Here is an 18,404-nt window from a genome sequence, read left to right on the forward strand (position 1 = left end):
TTTTGCAGCAGGACATTGGTCCACCTGGAGGTATGCCACTGAACTCATGACTAACTGAGAACCTGAGCAGGGCTTTCAGTTCTGTTTTCTGGTTAGGGCTTTTACGTCTGTTTTTTGTTTTGATGTTAATTGCTTGTGTTAATGTCAGGCTTCTATGCTTGAGTGTAAGTAGCCAGGTTGTCTCGAGGGGCAATCCAGTGCTTTAACAGGTTGATGTGATAGTTCTGATCCTCCTGTCATTGCGGTGGTGGATGTGAGCACTTGGACATGATTGCCAGGTTGGAACTGTAGATCTCTGGGCCAAACATAAAAATGCTGTTGTGCTTTCAGGGACTCTGCCAAGTGTTTATTGACTATAGGCATGGCACATCCTGTCTGTTGTCATATGTCACATACATGAAGTGAAACCTGTGGATTCCAAAGAGCACTTACAGCAGCATCCCGTCCCAGTCATGCCCATTCCCCTGCCAAAAGATGTCTATTATCTTCACTGACAGCACAAATTTAGCTTTGTTTTATCCAAGCTGTCTATGTTTAGACGCCTATTACACTTGTGAGAAGTAGTCCAAAACTAGGCTAGCCATTAAATACAGAGATTACACAGACGTGCACGATAGAATTGCACAATGTTATTTCCAGAAACATGGAGGGTTTATAAGAAAGCTTCTGGTGTATAATGAGAGGGGAAAACAAACAAGAGAACATCCAGATCCAGCTTTTCAGAGCAGCAGCCAGAATCCAGTCATCTCACAACCCCTGCAACTCTGCTGATGTCCCCAAGCCTGTCCTAGGACACCACAGCCTCAGCATTGATGCTTGTGATTGGCTTGACATGGAGCTATTCCATAACCCTGTCTATACCGACTCCAGACCTGCATAAACTGCAGCAGAATGAGGAACATATTGAGGTCAAAAAAGGTCTGTAAAGGCCATCTGCGCCTTGGTGCTGATGGTAACTGCTTTATTAAGTACCATAAAGCTGAGAAGTGATTGAATGGGAATTGTTACTCATGAAAATGAAGAAAACTTCCTAAATAAAATAAAAAAAAATTATATTTATAATTTGATATTATTAAAAATATTTGTATACATTTTTAACACATTTACTTTTTGGAGAAAAATTACCATAGACTGGCGAGGAACCATATATTGTCACTTCATTGAGATTGAGTTTGAACCTTAAGTTCTAAAGTCTTCAAATAGCCCCAAATAACACTTCAGCTTAATTTACAAGTTTTTAATAAAAATACTCAATTCTGCCCACATAACTCCATGCATCTCGTAAGGTAAAACAACAGTTTAATGACTGCACAGAGACCTTATTAAAAATAATTTTTACCAGATTTGTGTTGCAAGCTCTTTATACATACATACCCTGGTATAGATTTCTGGAGAGAGCGAAATATGTCCCAGGTAAGTTTTCTTGCAGTTTTTCTTTTTGTAAATACGCCCGAGGCTGCTGTCAACTGACTGACCAAACAACCGATAACCCCACCCACCTCCTTCCCTCAACTCAACCTATAGTGTTTTCAAAAGAGCTGATTGAACAGCACCCACCCACTTCTATGAACCCAATTGATAGTGTTTTCAAAAGAAGCAATTGACCAGCACCCACACCCTTCACCAAACTCAACCGACAGTGTTTTCAAATTAAGCGATTGACCAGCGCCCATCACTTATCTATTCCCAACTGACAGTTTTTTCAAAAGAACGGATTGACCAGCACCCAACCCCTTCTCTAAACCCACCCGACAGTGTTTTCAAAAGAAGTGATTGACAGGCACCCACCTCCTTCCCTAAACCCAACCCACAGTGTTTTCAAAAGCACCGATTGACCAGCACCCACCCCCTTTCCCAAACCCAACCAACAGTGTTTTTAAAAGCACAGATTGACCAGCGCACACCCACTTCTCTAAACCCAACCAACAGTGTTTTCAAAAGTAGCGATTGACCAGCACCCATCACTTTTCTTTACCCAACCCACCCACCCACTTCCCTAAACTCAACCAACAGCGTTTTCAAAAGCACCGATTGGCCAGCACCCACCCCCTTCCCTAAACCCAACCAACAGTGTTTTCAAAAGTAGCGATTGACCAGCACCCATCACTTCTCTTTACCCAACCCACAGTGTTTTCAAAGACACCGATTGACCAGCACCCACCCACTTCCCTAAACTCAACCAACAGAGTTTTCAAAATAAGTGACTGACCAGCACCTACCCTTCCTTAAACCCAACCGACAGTGTTTTCAAAAGAACCAAAAGAACCAAGAAACAGAAACCGCAAGCGGTGTCATACCGTAGCATTAATTTTAAAAATGAAATCCAACCATACATAGTTTGGCTTTTGCTTTTCTTTTTTGGACAGCTTTTGTAAATCGTCGCTTGGGTTTAGGGAAGGAGGAGGAGAAGGGTCAATCAATCAGTCATTCAGTCAGTCGGACAGACGGTCGATTGACAGCGGCCTCTGGTGGCTTTTCACGCGAGAACAGCGCGGGCGCGAACGGCGTGCACTCCCGAGAGGCGTTCGAGAAGCGAAAAAGCACGGCACAGCAACAAACCAAACAAAAACTGCACTAATACGTACCTCCCAGGACGTATTTCGCTGTCTCCAGAAACGTCCGTAAGGCTACGTTTCCACAATGAGCCTGGGTTGATTTTAGAGCATTTCGAGGGATGTAAATAAAAACAACGGTCCCAACGTATTTCCTGTATTATTTTTTTTATTTCTATAGCTCCTGAGAATACAAAAAGAGCCTCATTTTGATAAATAATGTTATGATAGCTGTTTTAACAATAAGTTATGATTGAATTGCCTCCTGTTACAGTTATGAATTAGTTTGAGAACAAGCAGGAAATGTTCATGGGCCAATAACATGACCACATTAAAATGGTCTATACTGCCAAATAAACATATAGGAGCCGTTAAATTTGGCTGTCCTTTGGATTAATTTGAGTATTAAGAAACTGCACGTGTTATTTTGCCTTTTATAAGCCCTAGTATTGGGGAATTGGCCTCACAGCTAAGAATAGATGATTGAATTATTTTCTTGAAAGCAAAGACTGCTGGTAAGATGGATATGCGATGTGGTCCACTCTAAACACACAGCCCACACACACTTTTGGGGGAGTTTTGTACTGGTAATGGAAAACAAGGAGGCAGGACAAGAGGAGCACATGGACAGCATTCACACACTCAAAAAAGACAGAGCCATGTGGTCAAGCACAAAACCGGCCAATATTTAATAGATACAAAGCTGACAGGATGCTCAGAGCAGACCTCTGAAAGTTTGGACAATATTCATCCACTTTCATCATTTCAAAAAAGAAAGTTGGACCAACGTTGATGTTATTTATCAGTTTCTTTATGACTTCATCACCTTTATTCCAGCACATGACCTTGATTCTACATCCGCAACTGATTCAAGACACTTTCAGTTTGCTACATTTCTTTTCTCCTCTCGTGTACAGGCAAGATCAACTTTTCTGCCAGCAGAGTTTGAGGGGCTTTTGTAAAGATGTCAAAACAGATGTGAAACGGTAACCGGATAGTCTAACATTTTTGAGCAAAAGCCTAATTAAAGACAGATAAAAGGAAAAACGGGGCTGTGTTTTATTTAAACATCAACGATTTTTATGTTGAAAGATTTGCAATATAGTTCTAAATGAATGCGGTGCGAGTTGTGTGAAATGGTGTTTCTGTGCTGTTCTGAATCGTGAAAGTAATGCCGAGTTCAGACTGCATGATTTTCAAAGTAGTCGTGTCACAGACGTTTTCACACTGCATGACTATCTGGGCTTGCGTTTCGTCGCTGCTTTGTTTAGACTGCAAGATGGATCGGCGACAGGGGGTTTCACATTGCATGACTTTACTATAGGAAGAATCGCCGACAACTTCGTCCAAACTACGTCTCACAGCCAAAAACACGTCGTATATGTTTTGTTATTAACCGCATAATGAGAAAGAAGCCTTTAATGGGGTAGAACATGTACATGTTTGCTCACCTGGCTTTAAAGGGAATTAGCCATTTCTCCTCAACGTTGCTAATAAACTAATTTCTTTCTGTATGAAACGTCAAACAGACACGGTTGCTCCTGAGTCCTGTCAAACTTCACTAGTTTTTCCTCCATTTCGTGGGTCCAAATAAACCGAAAATGAGCGCTTTTAACTTCTCCCTCAGCCTCCCGCTGGCCTGCAGCAGGTATACACACACGCACACACAAGTAAATGCCGCTCTCTCATTGGCTGTAGGCGATGGCTGATGTTATTTTCAGTCAAAACTCAATTCACAGGGCATGATTTGAATCGCCGACAGCTCCAGATATTTAGCGCACCGAATATCTCACAGGCATTGGCGACTCATCGGCGATTCTCTCAGATCGCGTCTTTGATAGTTCATACTGTGTGATTGTCACTCACGTGCACGAGCAGCGATTTGCCTGTGATTTCAGGCATTTGTCGGCGATTTCTCAAAACCTGTTGGCGAGCCAAAATCGGGGCTAAAATCACGCAGTCTGAACTAGGCAATATTGTGTGTTTTGTAGTATGGAAGAAAGCAGCATTAACATTTAGTTAAACGTCTTCTGTTGCTTCCAGCAGAATTGAGAAAGAAATTTTAATTTAAAACAATAGGGATTGAAAAGATCATCACAGAAAATCCTATGTGAAAAAGAAGAACTGCAATTATTACATACTTATAAGTCAAGAATGCAGCGTTTGTAGCTGTATTTATAAACTACTTACTAACGTTTGTTAATGTAAAGTTAATGCTTAAAGATAATGACTTAACAAATTGCTAATGCTTAATAGATGATTAGTGTGTAATTATAAAGTGTTACCCATTTGTCTTTTTATTCCTGCTATAAAGAAACCTTTGTTCAATGTAAAGTGTTCACAGTTTTTCAATAAACCGCACAGTATAGATGCCAGTAAAAAAAACTTTATCTTAAAAGCACAAGCTCATATTGTTTGAACAAATCACATTTCACCCGCACAGCAAGAGTAAATGGATGTGATGACAGCTTTAGGTTTATAAAAGTATTTGAATCACAACTGTTTGGCATGAAACCAGTAATTCATTTCGCCTCAGCAAGTTTAGGCATCACCTGTCACACCTCACAGTGATGCTTTTGGCATTTTGAAAGATAGAGAGATAAGAATCCCTTAAATCAATCGAAAAGAGCTTAAACGTGAACAAACATGAGCCTAATGCCATGGAACCAATCAGGGAAAGTTTTTTTTTTCTTATAAGAAAGCAAAGTCCAGAAAAGACACACTTGTTTTATCACCAAGAGTTTCCTATTAGGCAATTAAACTCATTTAAAGGCTAAATAAAGTGTCTCAATTTTTGATTTGTTTTTGATTGACAAAATCGTGTAACTGATTATGAATATTTGGTACACTGTAAAACCCAAGAAGTTTAGGAAACTCAAACCATGTGAGTTTATATGGTGACCATATAAAATGATTGCAACAAACCATTTAAGTTCAACAACTAAACATAACGAGTACTGTAAACTTAATCCATTTGAGTAAACGAAGCAATTTGAGCTCAGTAAAACTCAATAAATGAAGAGAACTCAAACCAACTGAGTACTTTAAAACCCAATAAGTTAAGGCAACTCAAACTGTTTGAGGAAACCGATTGATGCAAACCATTTAAGTTAAAAAATCTATTTGAGTACTGTGAACTTACTTTAAGTTGAAGTAATAAGGTATTTATTAACTCATTAACTTCAATACTGAGCTCAAAACTCTTTTCAAATAAATAGAATCAACTTTAAGTCAATTTTGAGTTAACAAAAGTCAAATGAATGAGTCAATAAAATGAGTCATTTCATTTGATAAAGTTGACTGTTGGGTTTTACAGTATTGGTTTTTGACTTTACCTAAATGTTTTAGTTCAGCTTACTTAATAATTTCGAGGCAATCAGTTTCCTAATATTTTCCTAGTAATGTAAACACAAAGTGTGTAGCTGACTGTACTTTAAAGAAGTGCCCATTGCCTAAACATTAGTATGGAGCTAATAACATGCCAATACAATCTGAATTTGAATTGTGTTCATTTGAATTGTTTACAATTGTAATTTAATTAATCTGAATTTTTATATGCTGTAAAAAGTGTTTTGAATTTGAATTTTGTCCACTTTTCCCTGTTGACCTCTGAACTACTCTCTGCTGAATCTGAATTTCACGATCTGAGTTTCTGGTTTTGAATTTTAGGATATTGAATTTGATATTCTGAATTTCTTCATCTTGAAAATTTAAAACAGAGTTTTTACAAACTGGATATCTGCAGTCTATGAATTCAGAACACAAAAAATCTGAAATTTGAAAATACGTCGATAAATAAAATTCAGCCATGGAAAATTCAACTGTCTTAAATTTCAGATGTTCAATATTCAAACTATGCACTTCAAATTCGAATTAAGAAATTCAAATAAAAAAATTTTAACAGCCTATAATATCATCACTTCAACTTAAATAAAGTAAGTTCACAGTACTCATATAGATTAACTCAAATGGTTTGTAGCAATCAGTTTTCTCAAACGGTTTGAGTTAACTTATTGGGTTTTACAGTACTCAGTTAATTTGAGTTCTCTTCATTTATTGGATTTTACTGTGCTCAAATTGCTTCATTTACTCAAACAGATTAAGTTCACAGTACTCATTAGGGTTAGCCTTATGAGCTTAAATGGTTTGTTACAATCGGTTTCCTCAAATGGCTTGAGTTACCTTAACTTTTTGGGTTTTACCAACACAATCTCACAGCAATTCGTAACTTTTTGATTTAGTGGCTAATTCGTATGAATTCGTACAATTTAATTAGTACAATTTAGTATGATTTGCTCATCACCCAATGACGGTTGGGGTTAGGGGTGGGGTTGGGTGCCACGCCTTCTTTTTGAAATAGTACATTTTAGTACGAATGAACTCTAACGAATTAGCCAATAAACTGACAAAACATCAATTTTCTCATGAGATCAGGCTGGTTTTACAGTGTATTTATTCATGTTAGTTATCGTTAGTTAATGAAAATACAGTTGTTAATTGTTAGTTCATGTTAACTTAAGGTGCGTAATGTTTACAAGCATCAATTTGGATGCAAATAAAGCATTAGTAAATGTTGAACTATGATTAATAAATGCTGTACAAGTATTATTCATAATTAGTCCATTAGTAAATGCATTAACTAATGTTAACTAATAAAACCTTATTGTAAATATATTTAAACACAAATATGAAACTTATATAATAAAAATAGACTTTCTAAGATAGAAATCACGCTAAATTAAATGTACAATCACAATACTTTATTAAAAAAACATTCAATGTATACAAGGAGACACACACAAACATACACGCACACACACATTTACAGGTCAGCAATGCAGTTCACAGATTATATTCGAGTAAAACATCAAAAGTAGAAATATATTTGCGCAAATAAAGTATAAAACAGATTCTTTATGGATAACAGAGAACGAAAGAGCAAACATTCACAGTTTTATATACATTCATGATGTTCTAATACAACGAACAGAAGCAAAACATACAAAAAAAAGTCCATTATGAACTGCTACATGAAGATAGTAATGATGTAAAAATATATGTATATCTCAGCAGGATTGATATAAACATGACATTAATGTGTGATATTAACATACGTTTGTGCATTAAATCAAACGATTAAACAAAGCTGTTTCTACATAGCTCTTTTGTTTTTCTCATCCAGCTCCTTTATTATCGCCTGGACCCAGTCACTTCTTGGATCGGCGCAGACTGACTTTGGTTTTAACTGTCTTTTGAGCCTCATCTTGAAACTGTTTGGAGACCAGAAAAAAACATTTGAAAAAGGCCTAAATATCTCTTGTAAGAGTTTTTGTGAAATGCTGCATGCGGGAGCCAAGTGTTGCTGTGATTGTTTTAGATTTGCACGATATTAAGGCATACTCACACAACAGCGGGAATGTTGCATCCTCCGTCTGTTAGCTGCACTCTGTAACTCATAATATTTCTTCTCATGTTTTTCTTGATGCCTGTGACATATTTCAAACAACAGTTTTCATAGTAACCTGAGAAGAAAGCAAAAGTGTGATCAGTCATTTGCCTGTGGGCACACACATGCACGCACGCATGCACACACACAAATAATAATAAGTATAAGAATGATAAAATAATTTGATTATAAAAAAAATAAAAACATTTAGTTGTAAATAAATATTTAAATTCAATGCAAACAAGGCCATCAGCAATTGTTACCTACAGTTGAAGTCAGAATTATTAGCCCCCCTGAATTATTAGCCCCTCTGTTTATTTTTTCCCCTAATTTCTGTTTAACGGAGAGCAGATTTTTTCAACACATTTCTAAACATAAACTCTTGTCTAATAACTGATTTATTTTATCTTTGCCATGATGTTAACTTAACTAGGTTAATTAAGTTTACTAGGCAGGTTAGGGGAATTAGGTAAGTTATTGTATAATGATGGTTTGTTCTGTAGACTATTGAAAAAAAAAGCTTCAAGGGGGTAATAATTTTGTCCTTAAAATAGCTTTTAAAAAATTAAAAACTGCTTTTATTCTAACCGAAATAAAACATATAAGACTTTCTCCAGAAGAAAAAATATTATCAGACATACTGTAAAAATTTCTTTGCTCTGTTAAACATCATTTAGGAAATATTCTAAAATGAAAAAAAAATAAATTCAAAGGGGGGCTAATGATCCGGACTTCAGCTGTAATTCCCATCATATTTTCTTCAAATATTTTTAATATTATTGTTATTTTAATTTAGATACTATTATAACCAATATATATTGTTTTTTATATACTGAAGACATCTTAATATATAAAAAAAGTATGCAAATGTATACAAAATGTTAATATTATAAGCAAAAATACATAATATTACATTTCCTTCAGCTTTATAGTACCATTATTCATCAGGGGTCGCCACAGCGGAATGAACCGCCAACTTATCCAACATGCACACACATACACTGTGGTTAATTTAGGCTATCCGATTCACCTATATCAGTATACTGTGGGGGAATCCGGAGCACCCGAAGGAAACCCACACTGAAAACCCTAAGTTGACTAAACTAAATTAATTGAGTAAATCGTTGCCTCAATTAAATTGAGTAACGGAGTCTCCCAAAATTTGCATCTTTAAGTTTATTTAACTTGCAGGTTTGTTAGATTATACTGAAATTGTTCAGTTTAGTGTGTGTGTGTTTGTGTGTGTAATTATACTATAAAAAAATGTTTAAAAGAAAAATAAGTAGCCATTTATTCCCATTATGGTGAATAATTATACATGAAGCCTTGTTTTCTGATTAAAAAAAGACCTTGCACTAAAAGTTTGCACATATTAGAATTTTACAGTCAAGACTACATTAAAAACAACCTATTTTTTCAAAGGATTAAATATAATTTTGAGCTATATAAGTTTATGCATTTTCACTGTACAGTATATAAGTTAAATTAACTCATATTTTTAAGTGACGGGACTAAAATGCTAAATTTGAGGTAATGTTTAGTCAACTTTACTTGAGTGTTTAAGTAACAGTGCACGCGAACACAAGGAGAACATGGAAACTCCACACAGAAATGCCAACTGACCCCCGCCGGGTCTCAAACCAGCAACCTTCTTGCTGTGAGGCAACAGTGCTAACCACTGAGCCACCGTGCCGCACTGTTGGAGTTCATTTTACTTTAAATTCAATACAAACTTGACAATCAGCAATTGTTACCTATTTCTCATCCTTCTTTCTTCAAAGATTATTATTAATGTTATATTGATTTTAAAACTAGTATAACCATAATATATTGCTTTTAGAAACTGATTTTTCAATACACAAAAAGGTATGCAAATGGATACCAAATTAAAATATTATTTGCAAAAATGCATTCTTTAATTTTCTTCAACTTATCCAGCATATGTTGTATGCAGCGGATGCCCCTCCAGCTGCCACCCAGCACTGGGAAACATCCATACACACCCATTCATACATATACGGGCAATTTAGTTTATTCTATTCACCAACAGCGCATGTCTTTGGACTGTGAGGGAAAGCGGAGCATCCGGAGGAAATGCATTATGAATACTATTATAACCAAAATATATTATAATAGACATTTCAATACATAAAAAAGTATGCAAATGTATACAAAATGTAAATATTATATGTAGAAATACATTTGAAGTCAGAATTATTAGCCCCTCTTTTATTTTTTTTTTATATTTTACAAATTACGTTTACCAGAGTAAGGAAATTTTCACAGTATGTCTGATAATATTTTTTTCTTCTGGAAAAAGTCTTATTTAATTTATTTGGGCTAGAATAAAAGTAGTTTTTAATTAAAAAAAAAAAAAAACATTTTAAGGTCAGTATTATTAGCCCCTTTATACAACAACTTGCCTAATCACCCTAACCTGCCTAGTTAACCTATTTACCCTAGTTACGCCTTTAAATGTTACAATATTATGTACTGTCATCATGGCAAAGATAAAATAAATCAGTTTTTAGAAATGAGTTATTAAAACTATTATTTTTAGAAATATGTTGAAAAAAATCTTCTCTCTGTTAAACAGAAATTGGGGGAAAAACATAAACAGGGAGGCTAAAAACAAATCATATCTTATTATAAAAAAATATAAAATATTTTATGCATGAAGAATGTGGTCCTTTAAAGGAGAGTTCACCCCCAAATTAATTGTTTCCAAGTGGTTCCAAACCAGTATGAGCTAAGCAAAATAAAATAATGTTAAAAACCTGTAAACACTGACGTCTATAGAATTTGTTTTTCCTAATACAGAAGTCAATAGTTGCAGGTTTTTAAAAATATTTTAATAAAGATTTTATTTGCAGGTTGATTTATTTGTATTTACAGGTTGCCAGCATTATATTTCTATAGCAAACAGAAACTCAAACAGGTTTGCAACAAGTGAAGATCGAGCAAATAACTTCCATTTCTTAAACCTTAAACCTTACCTTGTGCGATGCTGGGATACATGCAAGCCAACAGCAGGAGCAAAGCCAGAATTTGAAACTTCATGGTTGAACTCTGCGTTTCCATACAAGCTGCAAGCAAACACAAGCAAGCGTTTTCATTTCATCGTCTGCATCCATCAATAATAAACGTGCTGAATAATGTCTTTACCTCAGAGGTTCTGGGAAGAATGATGTTTTTCTTCAGGGCTAAAGCTGCTCTTATCTCCTCCTCTGCTGCGTTTACACTTTTTATAGCTACAAAACCTGAAACTCAGACACGCCCACATCACATCTCGCCTAGATTTTACATTAGTTGTGTTGGGCTATGTTAATAAAGCAAGTCCTCCTGATTGGCTTTCATTGTTATTTTGACGAAACCCAATTGACTTGCGATTTCGGGAACAGAAACATGATTCCTTATCTGTAATATCTCAGACCTCTATGTTTGGTCAGCAGAGAGATGTTGCAGTGTGAAGGATTAAACACTGGGAGTCTGGAGGTTTTTTTTTAACAGCCCCCATTGCTCACCCCTGCTATTATTGCACAACACAACATCTTTGCCAAATCCTTTTCCCTCTTAAACATCTGCTTTAGGACATTTTATGATCTGTGTGCCAATCTAAACTCTGAAAAAAAAAACTATATGAATTGTTATATTGTGCAACGAGATTTCCCTAAATTTATCATGGTTTTCAAGTTCTAGTGTACGTTATATAACAGATATGGTGATGTCTCTGATGGGTGTCTTTACATTTATTATTTAGCAGATGCTTTTGAGTAAGGCACCTTAATACCCCAAGTGATTCATCGTCATTGAGAGGCAAATAAATCACAAGAAGTGCTATAATATAAAGTTCAAGATGCTGAAATACAACGTAAAAGATATTGAGAGGGATTAACAAAAAGTTTAAAGGCTTGAGGAATTTCTGTGTTGATTTATTCTGTTGTGTTGTATTATTTATTCGTAATATATAGTTAAGTGCTCACACAGTTTATACGTTTTTAATTATTTCTTGAATATTATCAGGGATTTGGCGTTGTGAATAGGGTTGGGAAGACTATTTCAACAGCAAAGAATGCAAACTGAAGACGTCCTAAGTAATTTTATCCCTGTTTTTGATTATTCTAGCACTGATTCTTTAGATTTATTCACATTTTTTAAGGTAAGCAGTTGCAAACAGTTTATATGGGCTGAATTTACACAAACAAGTTAAGTTGAACATTATCTAATTGAACTTGTTTGTCTAAATTCAGCCCACATAAATTGTTTGCAACTGCTTACCTTAAAAAGTAGAGTAAATCAAATAAATAAAAAAGGGTCCTACTTTATATTAATTGGCCTTAACTAATATGTACTTACACAGGAATTATTAGTTTGTTACAATGTACTTATTACAATGTACAATGTTACTTATTGTGTAAATACATGTATTTATTGTGTACTTATGCTTGTTTAAATACCTGTATGTAATTACATCTGTAAATAACTTCTTTAATTACATTTGTAAATACACTGCTGACCATTCCCTACACCTTAACCCACCATTAAACCTACCCATACCACCAAACCTGTCCATAACCCAACCTCTATCCCAACTCAAGAGCACCACAAGTGTTCTCAAATACATTATGAACACAGTAAGTACATTGTATTTATTTTTGATGCAACTACATAGTAGTTAAGGACACTTAATATAAAGTTGGACCAAAAAAAGATACATAAAACATATTTGAAGTCACAATTATTAGCCCCCATTGAACTTTTTTTCTTATTTAAATATTTCCCAAATGATGTTTAACAGAGTAAAGTAAGCAGGCAGGTGGGTCAATCAGTAAAATTGGTTGGGTTTAGGAAAGGAGGATGATGGGTCGGTCGATTGGCAGGTCACCCAGTCAATCATTCAGTCCGTCTGCAATCATTCAGTAATCATTCAGCAGCCTCTGGTGGGTTCACGCGAGAACATCGCGGGCGGAAACGAGAGGCATTTGAGATGCGAAAAAGCGCACCAGGCGGCCTCTCGAGGATTTGCTAAAAACAAAAACTGCAAAAATACGTACCTCCCGAGACATATTTCGCTGTCTCCAGAAACGTCCACGAGACTACGTTTTCAGAATGAGCCTGGGTTGCAAACATTTCATGTGACTCTCAGTGGTTTAATTGTAATCATACAAAGCTCCAAAACACTTTTGTGCATACAATTCAAACAAAAAAAAAAAACTAAATTCAACTCTGTTTACCTACATGGGCAGTACAAGGTATTGTCCTTTGAGCAGTACAAGGTATTGGCATTAAAGTCAGCAGCGCAACATGCAAGCGTTGCAAACACACACTTGATGTGGAAGATATCGGCAAGCAAATATATTTTTACAGTCAAGTGGGTTTTATGGTTTCTGTTCTGGACTTTGAACGTCTCATGAGTGCTGACTATGGAGGATAAGGGAGCTCTCGAATTTTGTTTTAAAATATATTAATTTCTAAAGAACAAAGATGAACGAATGTCTCAGGTTATCGGAACAACATGAGAGCGAGTTATTAATAACAGAATTGAAATTTTTGGGTGAACTAACCCTTTAACCTATCAGGAACTCATCAATCTCAAGTAACTGCAGGCTACTTTGAATCTCCAGAAGTACAAGGTATCAGATTCTCCAACACTTTACTAAAGTAAATAACGCTGAAATAATACCCCCACTTAGTAAGAATCACAAGCTGTCATAGTTAAAGACTGTTTTCAAGACACATTGAGAATGACTCTTAAGAATCTGGCTCAAGTTCAAATCAGACACAACAAAGTGGTGAGGAAATCATGCTGTCAGCAGATACCAACAATGAGCAACACCAAGCTATCAGTGTAGGAGATGGGCTTGAAATGAACTTTCAGAATTACTTACTGCCATATTCGGGTAGTACAAGAAGCAGTACAAGAAGAAGAACAAGTCTGATTCTTTCACCTCAAAATAAACAATTTAAAAAAGTCTTCATCTATTTTACGATACTTGAGCTTATGTTTCATAATTTGGAATCTTAGGTGGGTGATGGTGTTTCAGAGTGTATTTTTAAGGCTTGGTTGTGTTTATAAATTGCAAACAAATGTGTGCTTGTGCTTCATTTGTAAAACCATCAAGTTATTTTTTCATTCATCTTACTTTGATTATATACAGCTACATGAAAACGACAATCATATTTCCAAGTTCTTCTGAAAGCTCGCCCTAAAGAGGCTCTGATTAGTCAGCTAACATAATGTGCTGTGTTTCGCAGACAAGCTCCACGTCACCAGGAAGTGTCACATCCAGTTACAAGCACACGCTTTGCATCAGCTGTGTAAATACTGTCATTCAGTGTACAATTTTGCGATTAAATCAGCCTGATCTCACGAGGAAACGTAAGTATTTTGTTTTTTTTTTTAATTTAGTGGCTAATTCATACGAATTCATACAAGTTCAGTCATATGAAAATGTACGATTTTAAAAAGGAGGCATGGCACCCAACCCCATCCGTCATTGGGTGATGAGCAAATCGTATGAAATTGTACGAATTAGATCGTACGAATTTATACGAATTAGCCACTAAATCAAAAAGTTGCGAATTGCCGTGAGATTGCGTTGGATTAAAAATATATATATATTCATTTATTCATTTTCTTTTTGGCTTAGTTCCTTTGTTAATCAGGGGTCGCCACAACAAAATGAACCACCAATTTATCCAGCACGTTATACACAGCAGATGCCCTTCCAGCTGCAACCCATCACTGGGGAACACCCATACATTTTCATTCACACACATACACTACGGACAATTTTAGCTTACCCAATTCACCTATATCCCATGTCTTCGGACATGTGAGGGAAAATGGCGCACCCGGAGGAAACCCACGCGAACATGGGGAGAACATGCAAACTCCACACAGGAATGCCAACTGACTTAACCGGGGCTCGAACCAGTGGTCTTCTTGCGGTGAGGCGATCGTGGTCCTTACTGTGCTGCTGTGACCCCCCTGCCCTGTATTGTTCATTTAAAATTCGTACCGCTTGCTTTATAATTCGTGCTTTCCAGAAATGCAAATGGGGGTACATTCACCACGAGCCTGTGTTGCATTAAGGCAAGTGAAAACACTGTATGGGAGGGGAGGCTGTGTCCTGAATTGAACATGTGAACCTGACCTGAATTATTTGAACCGACCTGCTGAATTTTGGAAGCAGATTTAAAGAAGACAAAGATGTCATCGCTTCTGTGACAGATACAAAACAGCCAGTGATCTGGTGCTGGTCTTTGGCAGCGAGACTGACAACAGTTCATTGAGTGCCAATTTCTCAGTTGTGCTGCATTTAGGGGAATTCCATTTCTAAAAAACAACTTAGACATTTGACCATGAGAATTCTTACTTGTTACAGTCATTTGCAGGCTGTTGACCTCCTAATCTTAAGGTCTGCAGAAAAGAAAGTGTTGTACATGAATTTTACTTCCAGTTTTGAGTTGAGGGTAATATAGTCAGGGATTGAAATTTTTAAATAAAATACCAAATACCTCAGTTTTACGAGTATCAAAATAAACGACAAAATACAGCAGCCATGTATCAAAATAAAATACTGTATTTTGTATTTTGAAATGACTGTAAAATACTTTTACAAGGGAGCATGACTTTTCTTCGCAAACCTTCCATCAACAGGCCTCTTTGATCAATCCTTATCAAATAAATGAAATAAAGAAAAATAAATAAATAAATAAATGAAAAATCTAATAAGATAAAAAAATGAATAAAAGAATTAAAAGAATAAAATTAATTAAATGAAGCAAAACAAATAAAATAAAGTTAAATAAAAACATTTAATAAAATAAAAAACTAAATAAAATAAATGAAAAAAGGCAAAACAAACAAAACAAATAAAATAAATACAATTTAATAAAATAAAGGAAATAAAGCAAAACAAATTAAATAAAACAAAAATAAAATAAAATACAAAATAAAATAAAATAAATGAAAAAAAAATAAATAAATAAATAAAATGATCTCTTCAATCCCCGTAAAAACCATTCAATGCATATATTGAGTTGGGATATAGTACTATATATCTCTAGCTCTATCTATTGTGAAAATTGTTTATATGTTAAAATGGCAATACATGAAATGGTTATTTAACATTTTTGTTCACATAATTTGCTAAATAAATCGAGTTGTTTAAAATGTAAAAATATAAAGTCACGATTTCTAAAATCTACTAAAATCTCCAGTTTTAGTCATTTCCCAAAAAAAATCATGTTTTTTGTAATTGCACTCTTCAATACACAATATAAAACATGATATCTGTAAGACTTATTTTATGTTGTTTGTCTTATTTTCCTGTCTTATTTTGACTTGCTCCTGAATCTACCCCTGCTTTTTGTCTGATATTTTCTTTATACAGTACATATTGCACAATTTCCATCCATACTCCAAGCATTGACCAACTTCAACATTAATCAATTTTCTAGTCTAGTCTTGTTAAATAAATGAGAAAACACAACTACTAAAGGCCACATTTTTACAATGTCATCATGACTCCTTGCAAAGTATTTTACAGTATTTTAAAAACAAAAAAATACAAGACACAAGTATTTATATACAAAATACTCAGCTGATTTTATAAACCCTATAAAATACTACTTACAAAATATGATTTTGTAATTAAAATATGTATTTTTAATACTTGCATCATAAATACTGAACATTCCTGAATTTAGTAAGGCAAGATTTCTTTAAAATAAATAAATAAATAAATAAATAAATAGATAGATAGATAAATAAATAGATAGATAATAAATAAATAAATAAATAAATAAATAAATAAATAGATAGATAGATAGATAGATAGATAGATAGATAGATAGATAGATAGATAGATAGATAGATAGATAGATAGATAGATAGATAATAAATAAATAAATAAATAAATAAATAAATAAATAGATAAATAAATAAATAAATAAATAAATAGATAAATAAATAGATAGATAATAAATAAATAAATAAATAAATAAATAGATAGATAGATAGATAGATAGATAGATAGATAGATAGATAGATAGATAGATAGATAGATAGATAGATAGATAGATAGATAGATAGATAGATAAATATATAAATAGAGAGATAAATAAATAAATAAATAAATAAATAAATAAATAAATAAATAAATAACCACAAAAAAGGGAGCTCCATTTGCTTTCAAAGAAAGTTTTTCTTCAACTTGTAAAAAGTGTAAGAAGACACTTTAGCCTCTTTGGGGAATTAACTGGCCATGCTACCAGACACCACTGATGACTGGAATGTTGATTAGTCCCATATGGAGAACTGTTTTTCTTGATTGATTTAGGCATCGTTTTGTAAAGCTCCGTTTTGTTGTTTTGTCGCAAGAACATCTCTGCGTTTCTAGAATTCGGCAGATGTATGTGATCCCGCTACACTGCACAAATGATATATGCATATATTATCTAATCCTGACATGCTGTTATTCACTTTTTATGAAGTCATATTTTGTGGTGCTATTTTACAGATGGTCTTAAGTTCATCTGTATCTCATTTCTAAGGCTTACAGTAGAATTTATGTGACACCCTAAACATCTTACTTCTTTCAGTCCTAACACTGAACATTCCATATCCTTTTAGCATTGTTTATAGCCTAATAATGTAGAGCCTTTATGTGCGGTTGAAGTCAAAATTATTTGCCTTTCTGTGTATTGTGCAGGCAGAGAGACACAGTGGAAGTAAAAGAGAAACACACAACATAACCACTCCCAATGGGCAGTAAACACACAAATAAAGAACAATAATAAATATTAATGATAAATATATCCACTAGGGCACTTGTAAAATGAGCCTTTAAAAAAAAAAAAAAGTGGAGTGTTCCTCCTTGTTAAGACAAATTGACTTAATAAAAAGTGAGTAAACTCAGTGCAACTTGGATCTGTTAAATTTGCCCTTATTTTTGAATTATGCACACGGCTCATTTACTTATTTTCATGGCAACTGGTTTATTCACTTTTATAAAGTCAACTAACTGCTAATAGTACTGTTGTTGGATTGCTAAATGTTGAACCATAAGTGTGGGACTGTGTGTATGCATGTAGATGTACACTGAAAAAAAATCACTCACAAATGATTCCTTGGATTTACTAAAAATTTTAAGTTAAGGGCTTCTAAACAATTTATCTGGGCTGAATTTAAACAAACAAATTAAGTTGAACAATACTAAATGTAATTTGTTTGTTTAAATTCAACACAAATAAATTGTTTGCAACAATTTTGCAGACAGCATTTTTTTCAGTGTATTTGGTTTAGAATTCATTCCATCACAACTCTTTATAATGCTGCAAATTAGGCTGGGCGATATCACAAAAATCTCATAACTCGATATAAGTTATTGCATATCCTG

General features: G+C 34.5%; 2 protein-coding genes across 6 annotated transcripts in view; one reads left to right on the plus strand and one right to left on the minus strand.

Annotated features, from left to right (window-relative positions):
• The window catches only part of ranbp3a (RAN binding protein 3a), a 1,280,039-nt gene that overhangs the window by 350,990 nt on the left and 910,645 nt on the right, over nt 1–18,404 (plus strand). The gene's annotated exons all lie outside the window — the stretch shown is intronic.
• Nucleotides 7,291–11,227, minus strand: ccl25b (chemokine (C-C motif) ligand 25b). The gene is given in 4 exon segments (NM_001200035.1): nt 7,291–7,822; nt 7,957–8,074; nt 10,995–11,084; nt 11,164–11,227. Coding segments are annotated over 3 exon segments (321 nt in total). The 5' UTR covers nt 11,080–11,084; nt 11,164–11,227; the 3' UTR covers nt 7,291–7,704.

Source organism: Danio rerio, chromosome 11 (assembly GCF_052040795.2).
Source record: "Danio rerio strain M-AB ecotype USA chromosome 11, GRCz13ab, whole genome shotgun sequence".
NCBI classification, from domain to species: Eukaryota; Metazoa; Chordata; class Actinopteri; order Cypriniformes; family Danionidae; genus Danio; species Danio rerio.